At 30.8% G+C, this 20,332-nt stretch overlaps 2 protein-coding genes and 1 long non-coding RNA gene across 3 annotated transcripts; 1 reads left to right on the forward strand and 2 right to left on the reverse strand.

Moving 5' to 3' along the window:
• Positions 1 to 2: 2 nt before the first annotated feature.
• Positions 3 to 9,891, reverse strand: LOC145941502 (uncharacterized). Its single transcript, XM_083047612.1, has 12 exons — positions 9,610 to 9,891; positions 8,648 to 8,774; positions 8,284 to 8,390; positions 7,778 to 7,951; positions 7,313 to 7,446; positions 7,079 to 7,227; positions 2,568 to 2,731; positions 2,030 to 2,156; positions 1,807 to 1,913; positions 1,330 to 1,503; positions 968 to 1,122; positions 3 to 661 (listed from the first exon to the last, which is right to left on the reverse strand). Exons 1-12 carry the CDS (start codon positions 9,700 to 9,702, stop codon positions 430 to 432), a joined length of 1,743 nt encoding a protein of 580 aa, XP_082903738.1. The 5' UTR covers positions 9,703 to 9,891; the 3' UTR covers positions 3 to 429.
• On the reverse strand, positions 9,610 to 11,116 carry LOC145942244 (uncharacterized). Its single transcript, XR_014426340.1, has 2 exons — positions 10,982 to 11,116; positions 9,610 to 10,021 (listed from the first exon to the last, which is right to left on the reverse strand). It is a non-coding gene; the product is annotated as an uncharacterized LOC145942244 (long non-coding RNA).
• On the forward strand, positions 11,102 to 20,070 carry LOC145941503 (uncharacterized). Its single transcript, XM_083047613.1, has 13 exons — positions 11,102 to 11,236; positions 12,128 to 12,251; positions 12,918 to 13,041; positions 13,177 to 13,283; positions 13,723 to 13,896; positions 14,317 to 14,471; positions 14,749 to 14,860; positions 17,255 to 17,422; positions 17,914 to 18,040; positions 18,447 to 18,553; positions 18,633 to 18,806; positions 18,987 to 19,144; positions 19,547 to 20,070. The coding sequence occupies exons 2-13, from the start codon at positions 12,159 to 12,161 to the stop codon at positions 19,680 to 19,682; spliced, it is 1,635 nt and encodes a 544-aa protein (XP_082903739.1). The 5' UTR covers positions 11,102 to 11,236; positions 12,128 to 12,158; the 3' UTR covers positions 19,683 to 20,070.
• The last annotated feature ends 262 nt before the right edge of the window (positions 20,071 to 20,332 follow it).

Here is a 20,332-nt window from a genome sequence, read left to right on the forward strand (position 1 = left end):
TATCATTTTTCAAATTATTTATTATAAATTTTATCACAAAAATATCTATATACAATCTAACGTATTTAAAAAAAAAAAAATAAATAAACTCAAATACGTACGCAATGTGCCAGAAAATTATGATAGAAATATAGACCATCTCGCGAATACAGTCAGATGGCAGAAAATGCGCGTAAAATTTCTTAATAATCGACGGAGGATGCGTGATAATCGCGAAAGAACATATCTTTTGCGAACTTATCGCGACTTTTCGCTTCGACTGCACTTCATCCCTTTCGCGCTTTCGATTATATTTGTGTGTGAGATGTCGTAATTGAAGTCTCGACGAATGACCGCATCCGCCACGTGGACGTTGCGCGAAAAGATTTTTGACCCTAGAGCGAGAGAGATACGGTGTCGAGCCCTTGTTTAATTATCGGCGTGCGTTCGTCAGGCGCAGCTCATCAGGCCTGTTCTACTGTTGTCGCAGACTTCCCTTATCGCGCGACCTTTCACGACCTTAGTGTCGACGTACGAAAAGTTGTTCTTGTAGTGACGGCGTAACGTTTGCGGATTCGGCACGTAAATCTCGTAAGGCGCTCTGCCGTTCTCGATGACCCAAATACTGCCGGACTCGCCGGTCCTCAATATCGTCATTAGACCCTGCGCGACCACATAAGGTCTGGAAAAAACAAGAATACGATTAAATAACGAACATTGAGAAATTTATCTCTCGAGTTAGTGATTACACGTAACCACCGAAGGAGAGATAAGTAACGTTTCACTACAGGATCGGATTTACAAGCTAAACGCGAGCTACATCTTCTTCGTTACGAGGAATCTCGGCACTCGCGGGAGCTCAGAGAAAAATACTTGTAAATAATTTAATTGCGATTAAAATATTGCACAGCGAGCATAAATTCAGCGCTCTTATCCGATTCATCTATCATGTCGATGATGTAAAGACAATAGCAATGGTATAACTTACGTCTGTATCGAGTATTGTTCAAGACTTTTGACGAAATCCGCCTTCATGACTCTGGAGAGTAACTTGTTGGGACTATCTACCGTCAAAGCGGTTTCCGTCAGTCCTGGACACAAAGTTATTACGGAAACACCGGTCTTCTCATAGTGACAAGGATCCTGCCAAGAAGTGTGAAGGAAAATTGAATTCGTGGATGATGAAAATTGAAGACTTTGATATTTCTTATAATTTAAAAGATCCGCTCTAACAGATAATAGTATAAATTGGTCAGAAATTTTATACAAATAGCCACTTGTACTTGCTTAAATAATTGAAACATTTATAATTGTATTTAATTTTATTTATCTAGATATAAATATAATTACCGAAAGAGACTCCGATAAACCAATGACGGCGTGTTTCGTGGCAGTATAAACCGGAAGCTGAGCCGTGTTTCGAATATCCGTGTGTTGGCTCACATTCACCAAAATACCACCATGACCACCCGTATCTCTACTCATGAATTTCATAGCTAACATCGCAGTATTGATCATGCCACCCTATAATGAGACCGATGTATTACATTAGGATTTAAAGTCAATTCTTCGATTTCTACTATTACTCTTATTAATAATGTTTATTTTCTAATTCTTTTATTGCTTATGCGCAATGTGCTTGTGAAATTATTTCGCAACAACAATCTTGAAGAACTAATTGAAATGTAAAATTGAATATGAGATATTCAAGGTCTTAGGAAAGTATCGTGTAAGAGCACAGGGTAAGGAAATCATGAAATTAAAAAATTATCATTAATAACATTAATAAATTACTAATAAATCAATATTGTTATTAATGATACTCACAATATTTACCGCGATTTCCTTTTCCCATCTTCGCTCGTCCAAAACTCCGGCGTTGTTAATCACGATGTCAATGCTTTCCAACAACGACGATGCTTCTTCAAAAGCATCTACAAATTGATATAGCAGACGCAAAATAAGATAAGGATATTCGATGGAAGGTCCAGCGATTATAATGTCCGAATAAACATCTGTACGCAATTTTAGAATATTGCCTCATATTTACCAGTCATTCGCTTGTGATTAGATACGTCGGCGTGTATAAAGTGTACCTTCTTCTCGCCGCAAGATTTTTCGATGCCGAGTGCGATCCGTTCCCCGGCTTCAATATCGATGTCCAATATAATTACTTTCTGCAACAAATACGAGTAAAAATGTATAACAATTATAATATATATATAAAAGGACCAATATAATTTTGTAGATTTAATAAGTAGATGAAAAAGAATATCTTTAGAGATATTCATATTTAGATATATCATTTTTTTGTTTATACAAAATATTAATTGTTCTAATTTATAAAGATATTAATATAAAAAGATACACATTTATAACGAAGAGTTCAAGCTTTATTTAAATATAATAGATATTAAATAATAGATTTTATATATATATACACATGTGATTTAATGTCTCATTATAGATTTTCTTCATAGAATTATTTACACATAAAGCTATTTTTGTAGATATTTTTATAGAGAGAGGGAAACAATTTTTTTTAAGTCTTATATTATAATTTTGTTTATTTTAATCATGATGCTTACATTTGCTCCGTGCTTTAAAAAGTGATTGAGGAAAGCGTTGCCCAATCCTGCTGCACCGCCAGTTATTAAAATATTTTTCCCAGAAACTATGCAATTAATTGCTTCTATTTCCTTCGCTCTTTCGGATGCTGACGAACGTCGGCGAAACGTTATCGGTTTGGGATCTGTAATATAAAATTTGCTCAATAAATGGAGAAGAAAATTCATTTTAATATATTGAAATAATCATAACAATTCGTATTAATATTGCTTTATGTTATTTAAAATTATATTATATTTATGTTTATTATTATTTATATGAAATTAAATGTGTAGATCTCTTGAAAAAGCGAAAGTACAAAAAGGCAAATTTTTTTATATTTTTTAGCAATAGTTTGTTTTTATTTGATATGTATTGCATAATTATCCATTTATATATATAAATATATATAAATAGTAATAATCATGTCTAGATCATATATCTCATGAAAGAAATGAATAGTCTTTCCAGTTTCAATTCTTATTGCATCAAATCTATATGTTTTACTTTAACATTTGAGATATTTAATAAGTGCAATAACTTTTACATTTTTATTCATTTATATATCATTAATGAAATACTGCAGCAAAACGTTTATCAAAATTTTCAAATGTCTCTTTAGTAACTTTTTCATTTTTTCGTAACTTAAAAAAAATAAATATTTGATTCTTTCATTTATTAACTTTTTAATACTTATAAACTTTCTCCACTGAAAATTTATTGTATTTAACTTCCAAAAAGAACAATCTGTTGACAGCTGTTCTGCATTTTTAAAATAAATATCACATAATTTTTATGCGATTTTTCAAAACATCTCGAAAATCCGAAGAATTTCACAAGATTCAAGAATCCCTTCTTTATATTGCACATTTTTTTTCATGTCGAGGCACTTTATCGAATCGCAAAGTGACTTCGAAATATGGTAGATCTCGTGATAAAGACCTACCCATTTTCTTCTCTGTATACGAAACCATTATGAATACTTAAAATATAGGCACAGCCAATTTTCGAAAAGTTTAATTTAAAGTAAAGTTGAAACGAGAAGAATCGAGAGCTCGTGCTAATACGTACGTTTTGACTGAACTTCGAGACGGTCCTCCAAGTATTTATATATGCAGTAAGCAGCGATGTGGGATTCTCCACGATGCCGCGACTTCATCGTGGACTTTCGTCGTGGCGGGGATGTTCAGATGGACTTTGGATTAAGCGTAGATCGAACGATTACGATCTCTCAAAAAGAGAATTTTCTTAACTTTCCTATAAAAAGTTAATATCGTCAATGGTTTCAAAAGCTTAAAAATCGACTATCGTCTTGCATTTATCTCTGATATACTTATTCAACAAAAGTGTTCAAACAAATACATTAGATTGATTATATAAGAAGTGTTGTTAGATTCATTAGATTAATAGATAATTTAATTTTTCTACGAAAAACATTTTTTAGATGTATTATTTCATGTGATTACTAAAATAAGAAAAAAATATGATCATTATCATGACGAATAGTTCATTATAGTAAACTTATTTTATATTCTTATGCTGTGAATCTCAAAATCTAGAGCGAAATAGACCTTAAAATATTGAATTTCATGTAATAAGTGATTTATTTTACAAGATTGTTATTTTCGATAGTCATATTTTACGATTTTTTAATCTATTAATCGTGATTCTACGCTTTTTCATTGTCTCTTGCTTATCTTCCCTTTTGCTAGACTAACCAGATACTTTTCCCGTCGTTCTCTTTTCGCGCCGCATTCTTGATAACACACATTTCCCCTAATTAACCCCTTCCGCGAAGGCTAATTAATCGCGTCGCAACTCGCTTTCCGATACTGAACATACTGGACATAAATCGAGAAACATTAAACAGTTGTACTTTTCCTTTTACTTGAGGATAATAGCGGTATAGTTACTATATCGCGACAGGTCATGATCCAAGTAATGCGTCGCATTAGGTGATTGCGTTCTCTACAATTATGTGTTTGCTTTTCATTATTAGCAGTACCTTTTACTAATATAAGAGAATGTAAATTTTAGTAAATAAAATGTGTATAATGCTAAATCCATAAAATTTCTAATCATTATTGATCCTTCAAAGAGATGTATCGGCAATTTGTCTATTACATTTATTATTTAAATGCTATACTATTCTTGTTTATTTTTAGCATTATACACGAGATATTTAAAAAAAGACTATTAAATATTTTTAAAGCAATATAAATAATGTCAACATAAAATATGCTAGAAATGCGGTCAATGTTCGAGCGGCGAATAAAATTAAAATTTATTGAAACGCACTCCAGTTACGTGCATTTAAAAAATTTTTTTCACGAAATATTTGTTTTGCATATTTGATCTCACCCTAGCGAGCTTCCATTAATAAAAATGTATGACAGCTACGGGACGCAGAGCTGGCTGGTAGATCATACATTATATTCGCAGCACGAGGTGTGATGAGAAGAAATATTTTTGCCCTTTTTCCAGTCTTCTTATGAATAGCTCTCGTAAACAAATGTGTATCTTCATAATACTTTTAAATTACTTCTTGTTTTATGCCTCTTAATAGTTCTTAGTTCATCTTTGGTACAATTGCAATTTCTTCTCTCTTTTTCTGTAAAATATAAATATACATACATTACATTTTAAATAAAAAAAATATAAGAAACTGCAACTAAAGCAGATTCCATATAAGAAACGATTGCATTCGATATCTTTATATCATTTTTGTCAATTAATGAAACAAGCTGAAATTGCGTGTTTTATTGAAAAATAACAGAGTAATGGCATATGACGTAAACGACATCATACTATTCATAAAATATGGCATATAGTTTATAAAGGTCAAGCCCAAAGCTAACTATCGGTTCCGGGTATTTAATATGCGATGATCATCTTATATGATAACTTTTGATCGACGAATTCGAACTGCATTCGCATAATTGTATTGCTGCAATGTACATAAGAGCAGTGCGCAATAAAAAATTATCGATCGCCTTATCGTCGTCAGTCGACTCTAATCAAATGTGGCTGACCTTCCGTGACCTTATCATTTAGTGGTCTTTTTGCATTCTCGAGTTCGGGTATACAGATAACACGAAAATTCAGAAAAATCGATGAAGTATTTATTTAGCTTAGACAATTGCCGCAATAGAGATGAGTTTTTATATAATTTTTATATTTATTACATAATTATATTATACCTCTATATATTTATACATTGAATCTATATTAATATATAAGATTGATATTTACATTTAAAGTCATCTGATATCTTCTTTTTATCTCTTTTTTTAGCCAACTTATTAAATATGTATGCATAAGAGTTCAAGACCAGAAGAAGAACGCGAAAGAAGCTGATGATCGCTGCGTTCCTGGAATATTTTCAAATTATCTGGCGCTTATCACCAATCACTTCGTGGTATCGGCGAACTTTAGAAATAACGCATTCAGTGCAGTCGTGTGGCACAAAGCGGTGATAAGAGCTTGACGTGCGCACAGCTCGCGCTCGCTGCGTCTTATCAATAAAAAAAGTGCACTTAACGTCCGGTCGGCGTCGTGCCGACGATAAATCAGCAAAGGAGAAATCCACGAGGAGGAATCAGCCTCGAGGAGATACCAGTATCCGGCACGAGTCGGCTTCGATCGAACTTTACTCCGAATCGAGACAAAAGTAATTTCTCTTTTACGATTTTTGCTTAATTATCACATTTACTTAATTATCACGTGTTACATTGCGCATGGTGAAAACGCGAAACTCTTTTCTGTGTATGTTTATGCGTTTATCGGATTCGAATGCATCAGTTCACGAATACGTTCACGCATATCTGCATAAAATTACAGTTTAATTGCCAAGCAGTTAATATCTGACTTAATGACTGTAGTTTGTTATTATTCAGGTATTATTATCGTAATTTCTTTTTTTTACGCAGTGGCAAATTTTTTTAGATATACATGCACGTGCGTAAGTATGTAATATTTTATTTATATATAGTTTTGTATATTATATAGATTCAATGTGTATATGTATTTGTTATATATATTATTCTGCAACTTGCCTTTTACAATTAATATAAATCATTTAAAAACGCAGACGAAGGTAATAAATATCCATAAAATCGGAAAAATGGGCTAATTAAAAGTCAGACGCGGTAAACAAAGCGCGGATTCCTTTCTTCTAATGAGATTTATTGATTACTTAGATAAATGATGCAATATTTACCTAACAATAAGTAATCGCGTCTGGCTTTTAATTAGCTCGCATAACAATAAAAACGTTACAAATGAACAACATAACAAAATATATAACAATGTTTATTTTATTGTTATATATATTAAGTGTTTGTTATAAATATTTCACATCACATTATAATTTTTATTAATCAATAATAAATTTATCGAACAAGGTACTTTATATAAAACACTAACTATAATCAATATTATTTGTTATTTGATCGATGTGAAATATTTAATTTCCGATCAACTTCGTATTAATTTTCCTTCAAGTCGATCTCGGTTTTCTTCTGCGGCAGAGTGTCGGGAAGCTGCACCTCATAAACTGGTTTTCCATCCTCGCTAATCCACACGCTGCCATTTTGCGCGCAACGGATTACATATATTAATCCATGAGCAACGCTATCCATCCTATTGACAGATTTTATTTTTACATTCTATACAAATTTTGAGAGCTCACTAAAAAAGATATGGATAAATGGTGGATTAATCTTACCTCTGAGATCGATACTTTTGCAAAATGTCAGTGCTTGAAATATCTTGCGGGAGATCTTCGAAAACTGGTGTACCGATCAAACCAGGACATAGAACGTTTACTTTTACATTTGTTCTGTCATAGTGATAAGGTTGCTATAAGTCGAAAATATTAGATTAAGACGATTCATTAGATGAGAATTTCTATTTGAGCGTTTTTTTTACGTAAAATACTCTAGAGATATTATCATCAAAGTTTTAATTTAAAGAAGAGATTTCTTGCTATAGAACAACAATAGAGAATAAAACAAAAAATAATTCTCACTCACTTATATTGTTAAAACATTATACAAATATATATATCTTGGCTTTCGCAAAAAAAAGTATTTCTGTATACTGAAAAATCTAATGTTTCTTCCTCTATTAATTTCTTATTTTTTTGTTATACTGGATTTTTTACAGTTTATTTTTTCATGTAAATACTCACTGCAAAAGACCGGCTGAAACTAACTACGGCATGTTTCGTAGCAGAATATACCGGAAGCTGAGATACTGCTTGTAATCCGGCAATGGACGAAATATTTACGATAACACCACCTTTGCCTCCAGAGTCCTTTCGCATTTGTTGAATTCCCAGGAGGGTCCCACGAATTACAGATGTCTGTAATAATAAGATTAATAATTCAAAATCTTATTTTACTTAAGATTAAGTCCCTCATTACGTGATTTTATTTATAATTAAGGTACGATTAGTCACAAGTTCGTATTAATAAACTTTTCTTTTAATTAAATGTTTAATGTAACTGTGTAAAAGCTTGCTTATATGTGATTATATGTTCGCAATACTGTTGCAATTACATACAGAAAAGACTATCTTACCAAAAAATATTTCACGAATTCATATATGAATCTTAAGTCACTTTTTTCTTAAATTCAATAATTGCGTAATTGATAAGTGCGAAATTGAAACAAAATATTAAAAATAAAACTTACCACATTAACATCAATAGCTTTGGAAAAATCAATTTCGTTTATTACGCCAGCATTATTTATTAAAATGTCCAGTCCACCGAGAATCTTGATCGCCTCTTTAAAGGTGACTGCATTAAACAAATTTCCACTTTAAATAGACATTCACCAAACATAACAAATTTAACAGCGTATAAATATAATTTTTGCATCTCGCAATAAATGCAATAAATTTGATTTTTGCAGATTATTTACACGCAAGTAATTAATTTGCAAATTAATAAAATATACATTAACGTAAAGTGGATTGCGTGAAAAAAAAATTTCTAAGCATGTATCCTTTAATGGTAAATATTTTGTTTTTGCTGATATGTATATACATACTTACCGTCAAATTCAGAATTATTCGCCACATCGCAATGCAAAAATACAGCACGTTTACGACCAAATTCGTTATTTAAACTCTCTACAGCTTGTTCTCCGGAAGATTGCTGAGCATCGATTAAAACTATAATCTAAAAATATTTACGTTCCTATTGTATAAAATGATTTACGTGCACTTCATAAATATTTCAGAATTATTATATACCGCATTTCACTGATTAAAGGAACTGTTATTTTTTACTATTAATGATCAACTTTATCTTGTAAACACGAATAATATTATCCGTATTTTTAAATGATAAACATTATCGTTTATTTTTATTTAAATTACGTTGTATAAATATAGCAATAATGAAGCTATTTCGTATTTTTGCGTTTTTTTTTTGTATATTTAAGATGTATTTCGAAATCAATGATAATAAAAACTACTTATTAAGTAATACGAAGAATTTTAATTTTATGTATATGTGTGTAATTGTTTGTATCTAAAGTACGATATTTCTTTATAATCATTTTTAATATTATATTAGTCTATTTAGATTAGATTATATTAAAATATAAATACACTAATTATATAGTAATTTATACATTGTAAATAATTTATATACTGTAAATAAACTGTAAATAAAATGTAATAAGCTAATAAGATATTTAAAACTAAATATAAGTCATAATATAATATCAGAAAGTATAGGTTGAAAAACTCTATTGGCGTTTAACTATGTTCATTGCTCTATTAATCTTTACAAAAAACGATTATTCTCATTGATAAAAAAAAAGAAGATTAAACAGAATATGTAAAGTCATTAATAAATCTAACGAATATTTTGTAGAATAAAAAGAGAATGTATACAATAATATATGTGATGTGTGTGTGTATGTATGCGTGAGGAATTATTAATGACATTCAATACGAATACATTAATATTAAATGTATAATCTAATTATTATGAAATAATAACGTACCGAGGCACCATTCCGCAGCAGCTCCCTGTTAAATGTCAGACCCAAATCACTTGCCGCTCCAGTCACTATAACCCGTTTATCCTTGATCTGCATCTTTCTTGTCAATTTTGCCAGCTACTGATCTTTTCTGAATTTACTCTTCACTTATAAAAGAACTCAACACTTTTAAAATCATCAACTTTTGTTCGCGAATTTTACGTCGAATTTTATGTGAAATTGCACGTAATCGACAAGCAAATATGCTGCTTTGGATGCTGTGATCACCAGTTGCGATGCGGATCTTCGACCGGTCTTGAGAACCTCCTTGAACTGATAGAGAAGAACCCAGTGTTTTCGTTTGACGATCTTTGACCCAGCGATCTGCGTGTGACGTTCGATTTATCAGGGTCTCTCCTCGCGCGAGATGCATTATCTGCAAAAGCAATGTCGTTTTAAGCGTCATCTCTTGATTATCTAATTAAGATTTCTATTATTTACATTACATTTGAGAAAATTTTTTAAGATTTTTTTTAAGATTCTTCTAAGAAAATTAATAAAATAATTGTGTTAATTAAATCTTACAAAGATTTCTATGAAAAATAAGAAAAAGTCGGAAATAAAATTGGACAGCTAATACTTTGATCCGAGATGAGATGCTGTGCACATTTAATGTATTAATTTTTAATATCACATTATAATAATGCTTTTGCGAAAATAAACAAATATTCAATGCGACTCTACTTTCTGCTACTTCCAGAAAACTTTTAAAATCGATTTTTTATTCAAATCTCTTTATGATAATAAAGTACTTCGTAAACATATATATAGTAATGATAAAATCGATAACTTTTTTGAATCATTATAATTTTATCACTAAGGGGAATGACTGATTATATATGAAACTGAGAAAACGAAGTATGTCGAAAACTGTAGATTGAGATATAATTACATTGCCTAATAATTTATAATTCTTAGCAAAAATGCAAAGATTTAATTATGCGATTTAGATAATTGCAAGAATCTTCTAGTTCGATCAGCTTATTCAAAGTATTATAAACTCTAGAATAAAAATTATCAAGATGTAAAAATAACATATTACAACTGAGAAAACGAAAGTAAAAGCGGAACATATTTTTATACAATTAATTGCCACTAATGAATTAATTGTAATATGCTAAACTTTAAATTTTACATTTGCAAGTGCGAGAATCGCCAAAAAAGTCCAGTACTTCTGGAGAAAGATTTCGAACTTTTGCTTTCGGGGCGCGGTCGTTTTTTCGGCGCCGTTCTAAAAATAAAAGGGACCACGGGACCGACGACGATGTGCAAGATCGCCGAATAGTCTGTCTCGGAGAATCACACGCATTTACGCACGTGCGTGAAGGGCACGTACCGGTCGACGTCGCGCACACCCGCATGGCACGCAGACGCACCAATCAATATCGGGCTATACCGGGTGTGCACCCCAACCGTCCTAATCGTCAGTCAGCCAGTACACTATCAACCACCAACCACACCTTCCGCTGCTTCGGTACTGTCAATTACGTCTCTTCAGAAGAAAAGCATCGTCTGGATCACTGTATCCGAACCCGCAAGCTGTCCAGTTCGCCAGTCGCGAAAAGTCAACGTGGGCGGAAGAATCTAAAAGGTACACAGTGAAAAGAACGAATTAGTGAAACAAACTTAATCTCGACAAGGCAGACAGAAAGAACATCCAGACTAGACAATACATAGATTTTTTGTTGTGGATGTGTTTTATTCGCGAGTGGTTAATATCAATTTTGAAAATTTGATGAATTTCTTAAATTTTTGGAATTAAATGTGTTTAACTTGAGATCCTTGATGCCTGAATTTTGACCTTTCACTGATTTCGAGATATACTGATCAAAGTGACAGGTGAAAAGGCGGTGAATACTAACAATAAGTGTGCGAATGTCCGCGTGAATTCTATTGAAACACATAATGAATTAATTTTTCATAAGAAAAAAAGCCAAGGGTGATTTGTAAAAATCCACAGACGTGTACAGTGTTAGATTGCTGAAGGAATTCAAAATTATTTTTTGAAAAAGCTTTACTATATAAATACAAAATCAGGTATAAAGGAGTAACAAGACGCAGATATTAGGCATGACAAAATTGTTTTAAAAATTTCCTCTAATTATTTTGAATGTTTTGGTCCTTTCTTTGAATTATCTTCAACAGGTTGACTCAGAAAACTCCAAGACGAATTCAAAACAAAACCTTCCTCTGAAAAATATACAAATTAATCAGACAAGTATCAAGTGTTAAATAAATGAAGAAATTTTGAAGAATCTATATTACATTAATTGTGACAAAGTAGCAATTAAATTCGATTTAATTAATTTTAATGCGCTAAAATAAATAAAAGATTCGTTTTTATGCAAAGAGAGAATGTTAAAAACAATGTTATACTTTTCCTATTATATAAAAACATTAATCTAAGCATATTTTTATAACATACTTTTATACATATAGCTATATTTAAAAATTTTTTGTATTTTATTTTTTAAATTTGCAGGCTCAAGGGTCGACAAGAATTTAAGGAAAAGATGGAGATAAAAGGGCGAGTTGCCCTAGTGACAGGTGCCGCATCTGGCATCGGCAAAGCATATGCCATTGAATTGTTGAATCAGGGAGCCAAGGTATATATCTATTATATTTTTTAAGAGAGAAAAAAAAATATATATATATATATATATTTATTAAATTTTCTATACTTTTTGTACTGTTAAATTATCTTTCTTTTAAGAAAAAGAATTACTTATTAATAAGACTATTCGATTTTCTTTCTGAACAATGAGTGTAGTGTGTTTTTATGAATTTTACGCAAAAACAACGCTTCAGGAATCCTTCGTGTTTTTTTCCAAAACAACCAATTTAAATTTAGATTGCTCTCAGACGGAGGAAAAACTTATCGCATACTCAAGATGAAAGCAAATCATCATTTTTTGGCAATTGATATATGTATAATGTACATATTTCATTACATATTTTGAATTATATTTATTTAACATTCTAATAAATTTATTTAACACTCTCCCTTCACTCTGATATTTATCAATATATTTTATCTTTTTAGAAACTTTTATTTTATTTTCTATCAACCTCGACAAAAATAACACTTAAAGTTTTTTAAAAAGGAGACAAATAAACTTAAATTATTTTATAAACATATCAAATTTAACAATAAATTTTTATGAATTTAATAAATTTAATTTAATAAATCTCTATCTTTCTTTTTTCTGCAGTTTATTTTAATTAAAAATATTCAAAAATAATAATTAGCTTTTAAATTTTATTACGTATAGGTGGCTGTATGTGATATCAATACCGAAGAAGGGGAGAAATTGGTGGAGACATTAGCCGCGAAATATGGCAAAGATCGTGTGATCTTCTCGCAATGTGATGTCACGGATTATCCGCAATTCGAAGGTATGATAATTCGCGCAATCTTTGCTCTATTGCACATTTATTTTTATTCGCATAAGCGACTAAACGCATACATATATACGTATTTTGCTTTTATTCCTAATGCAATTCTTATGTAGCATACGATTCAATTTACAGAATCGTTTCAGACAACGATCGCAGAGTTCGGTCATATCGATATCGTTATCAACAATGCTGGTATCATGAATGATCGATTTTGGGAGCTTGAAGTAGACATTAATCTTGTAAGCAAATATCCGATAGATCCCTTTCATTATGCTTGCATGTTTTATCTTATAGTGTATAGTGTGTTTTTGAAGACTTTAATCTGTTATTCCTCACATTGAATTGAAATAATCTGTATAGCGATCTGTCTGCCTTCCTTCTATATTTGTATCTTATAATTTATGATTCTATATTGTGTATATTAATTGCATATAAATTCGTAAAAATTTGTTGTTAAATTTGATATGTTTATAAAATAATTTAAGTTTATTTGTCTCCTTTTTAAAAAACTGTAAGTGTTATTTTCATCAAGATTAATAGAAAATAAAATAAAAGTTTCTAAAAAGATAGAAAAAAAATATAATGATAGCATTATCAATAAACTTTCGATAAAGTAATTTTAACATCTGTGAACGATATCTGTGTTAAAAATTTAACGTCGTTGCAAATAATTTATAGAACGGAGTGATACGCGGTACTTTGCTTGCTCAACGATTTATGGGCACGGACAGAGGTGGTCAGGGTGGAGTCGTTATTAACACCGGCAGCAACGTCAGCATCAACCCTTACGTCAGCGTGCCAATTTATTCCGCGACAAAAGCGGCTATCGTCAGCTTCACCAGAGCTTTTGGGGTAAAAGTCTACTTATATCTACTTATATATCAATTTTATATTATCGATCATAACTACTGGAATAACAGAGATGTAGATCATCAATTTATCTATCATTTAATGCGTATATCTAACTATATAGAGATCAGTTTGTTTGAATCTACATTTATATTATTCTATCAAAAAGTATGCTATATTAATTTGCAATTAAAACATTTTTTGACAAAAATAATATTTTATATAAAGATAACAGAGAACAGAAATACAGTATTTATTCAAAGTTAGCATTTGCTATTTGCAGCGATTACAGACTAATTAGACAATAAACAACGAAATTTCTACTTGCAATAAATTTAGAAAACTTTTAAATATATTTAAATTTTTGTTAAATTAAATGCACATATAGAGAAGTATAAATTTTTTTTCTCAATTTTTGAATAGGATCAATATCACGTAGATTTGACGGGCGTTAAAGTGATGGCACTTTGTCCAAGCGCCACGGACACTAAATTAGTACGAGATGTCAATAGGAAGCTTCTATTGGCTCGTTACGAAGATGCCTGGCAAAGGGATACAGCCTCATCAAATCCTCAAAGGTATACTATCATACTCTTTTTTGAATCTCTGTATAACTAGCTTCATAATTATATATGGTTTGCTAATTATAAATATGATAATGAGAGTATACTATTTTAAGTATACTAATAACTATTCCTAACACCTTATTTGCAATTAAAGATCTCTTGTCTCTATCTAATAGAAATATAATAATTGTAGCGTGATAAACAATATTATGTTTAGAAAAATGTTATTTTCTCCAAGCATGGAAAAATATAAATACGATTTGAAAATAATTTGAAAATGATACTATAGGGCGGAACACGTGGCAAAGGCATTGGTACAAGTGTTAAACACTGGCAAAAGCGGAAGCGTGTGGATGGTGGAGAAGGACCAGCCACCGCACGATATCAGCTTCGCGAAGCACTAAGATAGAATCGACACGATCCTCTCTCGCTTCGCTGCAAATATCTATGCCGTACCGCACAATTAACTGTAATTTGTATCGAAATATATCCCGTCACCTGCCAGAGCATCGTTATCGTCGTTATCAAGAAAGCGGACGCGAGCAAAACTTACATAACAGTTACTCACATTTTCATACGATGTATATTTTGGAGAACCGGTACGTTTTTTAGTAATGACAAAACGAGTGTAATAATTATTCAAAGCTAACGTCACTTCCAATTTTTGATAGAAAGTTTTAAAATACTTTTGGTACATTTTATACTGACTTATATTAACAGAATCCGCGAGACAGAACGTGAATGTGAATAATACTCGGATTTAATAATTATGAGAGAGAAAGATAATCGCGATATTTATAAAGAGGGAGAAAAATCCGCGCAATATCGACGTGCGTCGCGATAACGAGAACATTTATTATATATATATATATAAAAAAAAAAAAAAGAAAACAATGTAAAAACGTAAATGGCTTTCGCTTCCGTCCCGCACTCCCGAATGCAAATTTGCGTCGGTTTTTTGTACGGGCTTTAACAATGCACTCGCTTATTGGCCCCAAAAAGATCTCGATCTTGAAAAATAATTTCTAAATGTTGCGCGGACATTTGTGTATTGTATACCGATGAAATATTATCGCAACGATATCTGAATCCTGCCACACTCTTTGTAATCGTCCCATATAACTTACTCATTTTTCTAACGCATTCAACATATTAATATCGTCGATTCCGTTTAATCCATTCCGTTTAATAACGCTAAATGTAATGTAATCACATTTCACTAGGTCGAATATAATAATGACACTTTGTATTTATTGCTTGTATGAGAAAAGCAGAAAGAAGCGCGTGTGAAAGAAATAGAGTGAGAGATAAACATTTATTTTGCGCTCTCGAAGCGTAGAAAAATAACAAAAGAGAGACAGATTACGTCCCTTACTTTTCACTGATGCAAATAACTCTGGCTCGATGGAAATTCCCTTTACGGAATGTCATCACAAATCTTTATATTTATTATATTTATTAATAAGAGGAGGCATAATCAATAATTAAATAAAAGTGAGATAAGTCAAATGTAAAAATGTACAATATCAGACACAGTCTTTCACATTGAAAATATATTTACGCATTAATTTAAATATATTTATTGGAAGCATTAAAATGACTTGGAAAATTAGAGCATCTTACAGAAATATGATAGCCAAAGAAATTAAGCAATTTCATTCAAAAAACATAAATAATCCACAACATTCTTTATGCCTTTTTAAAAATTTATATAAAAATTAAAATTTTACTTGTGCCAATTCCCACTTCGAAGTTCGATAATCCTCGTGTGTCAAGGGTTATTTGCATCAGTGTAATCGCGAATGCAATTAAACCGAAATCCATCGGACGATTACTCCAAGCGAAACAACATATTTCAATAATATCGTGTCTATAATTTTTCTAATCTTTTTGAGGGAAACAAAAAAAATTAGGAATATAGTATATAGCGATAGAAGTTAGAATCTATACAAAGAGCCTAAGTGCAAACACGACGCGATCACGTTTCTTGATATTAGATATTACGACTCACGAGGAGATATATGTATGATGCGCGATTGCATCGAGTTGCAAAACTCAGATACAAAATTCAAATACAAAATTCGATACATCAGTTAGATATCTAGGTAGCTATAATGGGTTTTGTTCGAGAGATATCGCCCGTAATAATTCTTTGTAGCTTTCAATCGACGACGCGATTAGTGGCGATTGTTGATTTTGTTTTTGTTACGTGTTATAGTATGTATGTTGCTAGCCTGCCAATAAAATGCATTGCCTTTTAATAAAATCACTGGACGGAATTTGTATTGTTTTATACGAGAAAAAAACTATCTATATTTTCCAATTTATTCCCTGCAAAATCTCTTTGATTTAAAAAAGATGAACTGTAATATTATACGTTAGTTGAAAGATTACGAAACAGTACTAACTAAAGTTTCAAAATAAAATAATAAAATTCTTTTGTATCAATCCAATCCTATTACTGCTAATGCGATATTTTTTTGCATATTTAATACGCCTGTAATGATAATCCTATCCATAAGAATAATGATATCTTATACGAAATAGATTTACGCTATTTCTCTCATATTCAGATTTCGATTATTCAACGCGCGTTCCTCGTGCAGCATCAAATGATTTTGTTCTCGCTGCCTCTTGCCTATCGGTGCAAATCCGATCTTGTTTACCTCGAGAACGGGTTCACATTATCCGCATCTGATATTCTATCACATACCGTCGACATCTCGAATGTCAACATCTGCGGTGTCATCCTCTTCAGCGATACCTGACAGATTCATTTGCGAATTAGTGCCTGACGAGATCGAGCCGAGTCGAGATCCGAAAATCGTGATCAGCATTTATCGTCTCGAAAAGAGCAAGACGCGTCTGTAATGGAGATTCAGGAGAAAACCGTGCTTATCACCGGCGGAGCCAGCGGGATCGGTTATTGCACCGCTCAGGAATTACTTCGACGAGGAGCAAAGGTGATTTAGCGAAATTCCACAAATATATGGAATATAATATAGTACACAATCTGCGATTAAATTATGTGTCACATATTGGAATAATAATAAAATAAACTGCGCGCGCGAATGTAAGCGTAAATGGAAAGATCCCGGTAAAAAAATTTTTATATATAATCATATATAACAATATAAAATTATATTGAAATATATAAAATTCTGTGTAAGTTATGTATAATTATATATAATTTTATATGACTTATATTATATAATTATGTATAATTTTATATTAATGTTGGCTCCTAGCTCTATAATTTAAGTCATAAAATTATATGTAATTATACATAACTTATGCGTAGAATTATATATATTTCAATATAATTTTATATTGTTATATATAAAATTATATATAAAAATTTTTTTACTGGGTAATATATTTTAAATAGTTTAAAACAGATGCAGGAAGGAATGTATTATTAATTAATTTGATACTTACATACTATATTTTGCAGGCTGTCGCAATCGTGGATTTGCCGGACTCGAACGGCGAAGCTGCTGTTGCAGAATTGAAGAAAGAATTCGGCGCAGATCGTGCCATTTTTCTCGTCGGAGATGTGGCGAGTATCGAAGAACTGACAGGTATTGTATATCAGTCCTACTGCTGAACATATCTGCATCTGTAATCCAAATATATATTAGTAATAATATAAATTAAATTATAATAATATAAAGTAATAATATGAATTAAATTGAACTACAAGTTAATGCACGTGCCTTCTTATAAATCATATTCAAGATGAATTATGAAAGCGAAATCTTTCTCTTTCTTTATATTTTTATATTTTAACTATATTCATATCAACAATAAGATGCATCATACGTAAATAATATCAATAATCTTATTACGAATCAGTTTATTATCAGCTATTGCAAATTATATGACGTTACAAACGTTTATCTTTAAACTATTTTAAAATAAAATAAATAAAGATTCTTTCTTTTTGATTTTAACTGAAACACTTTTCATTAACATTTATATTTGCAGCTTGTTTCGACAAAGCGGCCGAGTCATTTGGTACACTGGACATTGTTATTAATAGTGCCGGCATCATGAACGACGCGGAATGGGAGCTGATGGTTGATATTAATTATGTGAGTCATGCTTTTTTTATTATATCCATTGGAAATCTGTTATCTTCAGATATTCTTAACATATTATCTTTATAATCAGAACGGAATTATACGCGGCACAATATTGGGTTTGAATCACATGGGAAAGCACAAGGGTGGAAAAGGCGGTACTATCGTTAATATGTCATCCATAGTTGGATTGCAAAGTAATCCGCTCGCGCCGATTTATGCCGGGACGCAGTTCGCCATCGTCGGATTTACTTTATCATTACAGGTAAAAATACGACTCTTTTATAATAAATAACGAATCTGAAAATTTATCTATTCATTCCCTCTCTTTCGAATTTATTTAAATTATATGCTATTATTGTTATTTTATCTTTTGGATGCGCGATATGCTCAAAAAGTTAAATGTTATAGTTTTAATAAAGAGTTTCACATATTTTCTTCGCAGACTTTCTACGAAAAGACCGGCATACGTGTTTTAGTAATATGTCCCGGTCTCACGAATACTGCCATGGCCTCCAAGTTCATGTCAAGCAAAGTCTATTCAATGGACATTCTCGACGACGAAATCGCTGCCAAGGAAATGATAACGATGGAGAGTCAGCCGTAAGTCACAAATATATGCCAGAGAGTTCTGCATTTTTATATAATAAAATTTATTTTCAAAATTACTTATCTAATTTTAATAACTAAAATAAAATTATGAAAATAAATAAATCAAAAATATATCAAATAAATTAGAATTTACATAGATAAATCTCGTTTTGTATATAATTATATAAATTAAAAAAATAGATTAAATCTAAATTATATAAATTAAATTACGATGAGTTAGTGGATGCTTTTTTATAAATCATATTTAAGATAAATTATTAAAAATGCAGTCTTTTTCTTTTTCTTTACATTTTAACTATATTTATTTTATTTTAACTATATTCAAAGAACTGATTTATCAAAAAACTCTTCGATAGATATATATATGTAATAGTATTTTATTTTGTTTAACAGACCTGAGCATGTAGCAAATGCTATCGTGGAGTTGATCGAAAAGGGAGAGAATGGTGCGGTCTTTGTCAGCGAAAACAATCAACCTGCATATGCTGTGCAATTGCCATCTTACACCGATCTGAAAGTTTCAGTCTAAATTGTAACGAATCATTTTTGGTACACAGATATTTAACGTCACGATTTTTCATGATTCATAATAATGGTTAATTCTTGTTGGAATGGTACAAATTTGTATTTTTTTCTCATTGTGACAAAAATTTTTCAATCATTAAAAATCAACTTGCATTGCATTAAAATTTTTCTTCAGAAATAAAATTTATTTATTAATTTCTTTCTACATGTGTACAATTAAAATATATATTTAAACTCATAGTTGTGAAAAATTGAAAAATAATGACGTTTAATCGTTTGTTTCGATAAATATAATTATATTTATCGAATTATATGTTAGAGAAGCATTGTAGGACTTTTTTCTTTTAAAAAAGTAACATTAAAGTAAATTCTTACCTCTTGCACTTTGTCGAAGCTTGAATTAGTAGTAAATATTTAAAAATAGAAATTCTTCTTCTTCGCTATAATAACTGTAATTAAATATTTGTTTATTTAACTAGAATTAACAGAATTAATAATATAGTAATAGACATATATACATATATAGTTCATCAAAAAAATAAATAAATATCGCAGACTCTTTATAATGAATCTTTTTCCTTCTAACAAAACTAAATCAAATAATTATAATTAATTATCGTATAAGTATAATTTGAGATATATGTATAGGGATAT

Source organism: Prenolepis imparis, unplaced genomic scaffold, assembly GCF_030444845.1.
Source record: "Prenolepis imparis isolate NDT839.2.m4 unplaced genomic scaffold, iyPreImpa1.0 SCAF_10, whole genome shotgun sequence".
In the NCBI taxonomy this organism is placed as follows: Eukaryota; Metazoa; Arthropoda; class Insecta; order Hymenoptera; family Formicidae; genus Prenolepis; species Prenolepis imparis.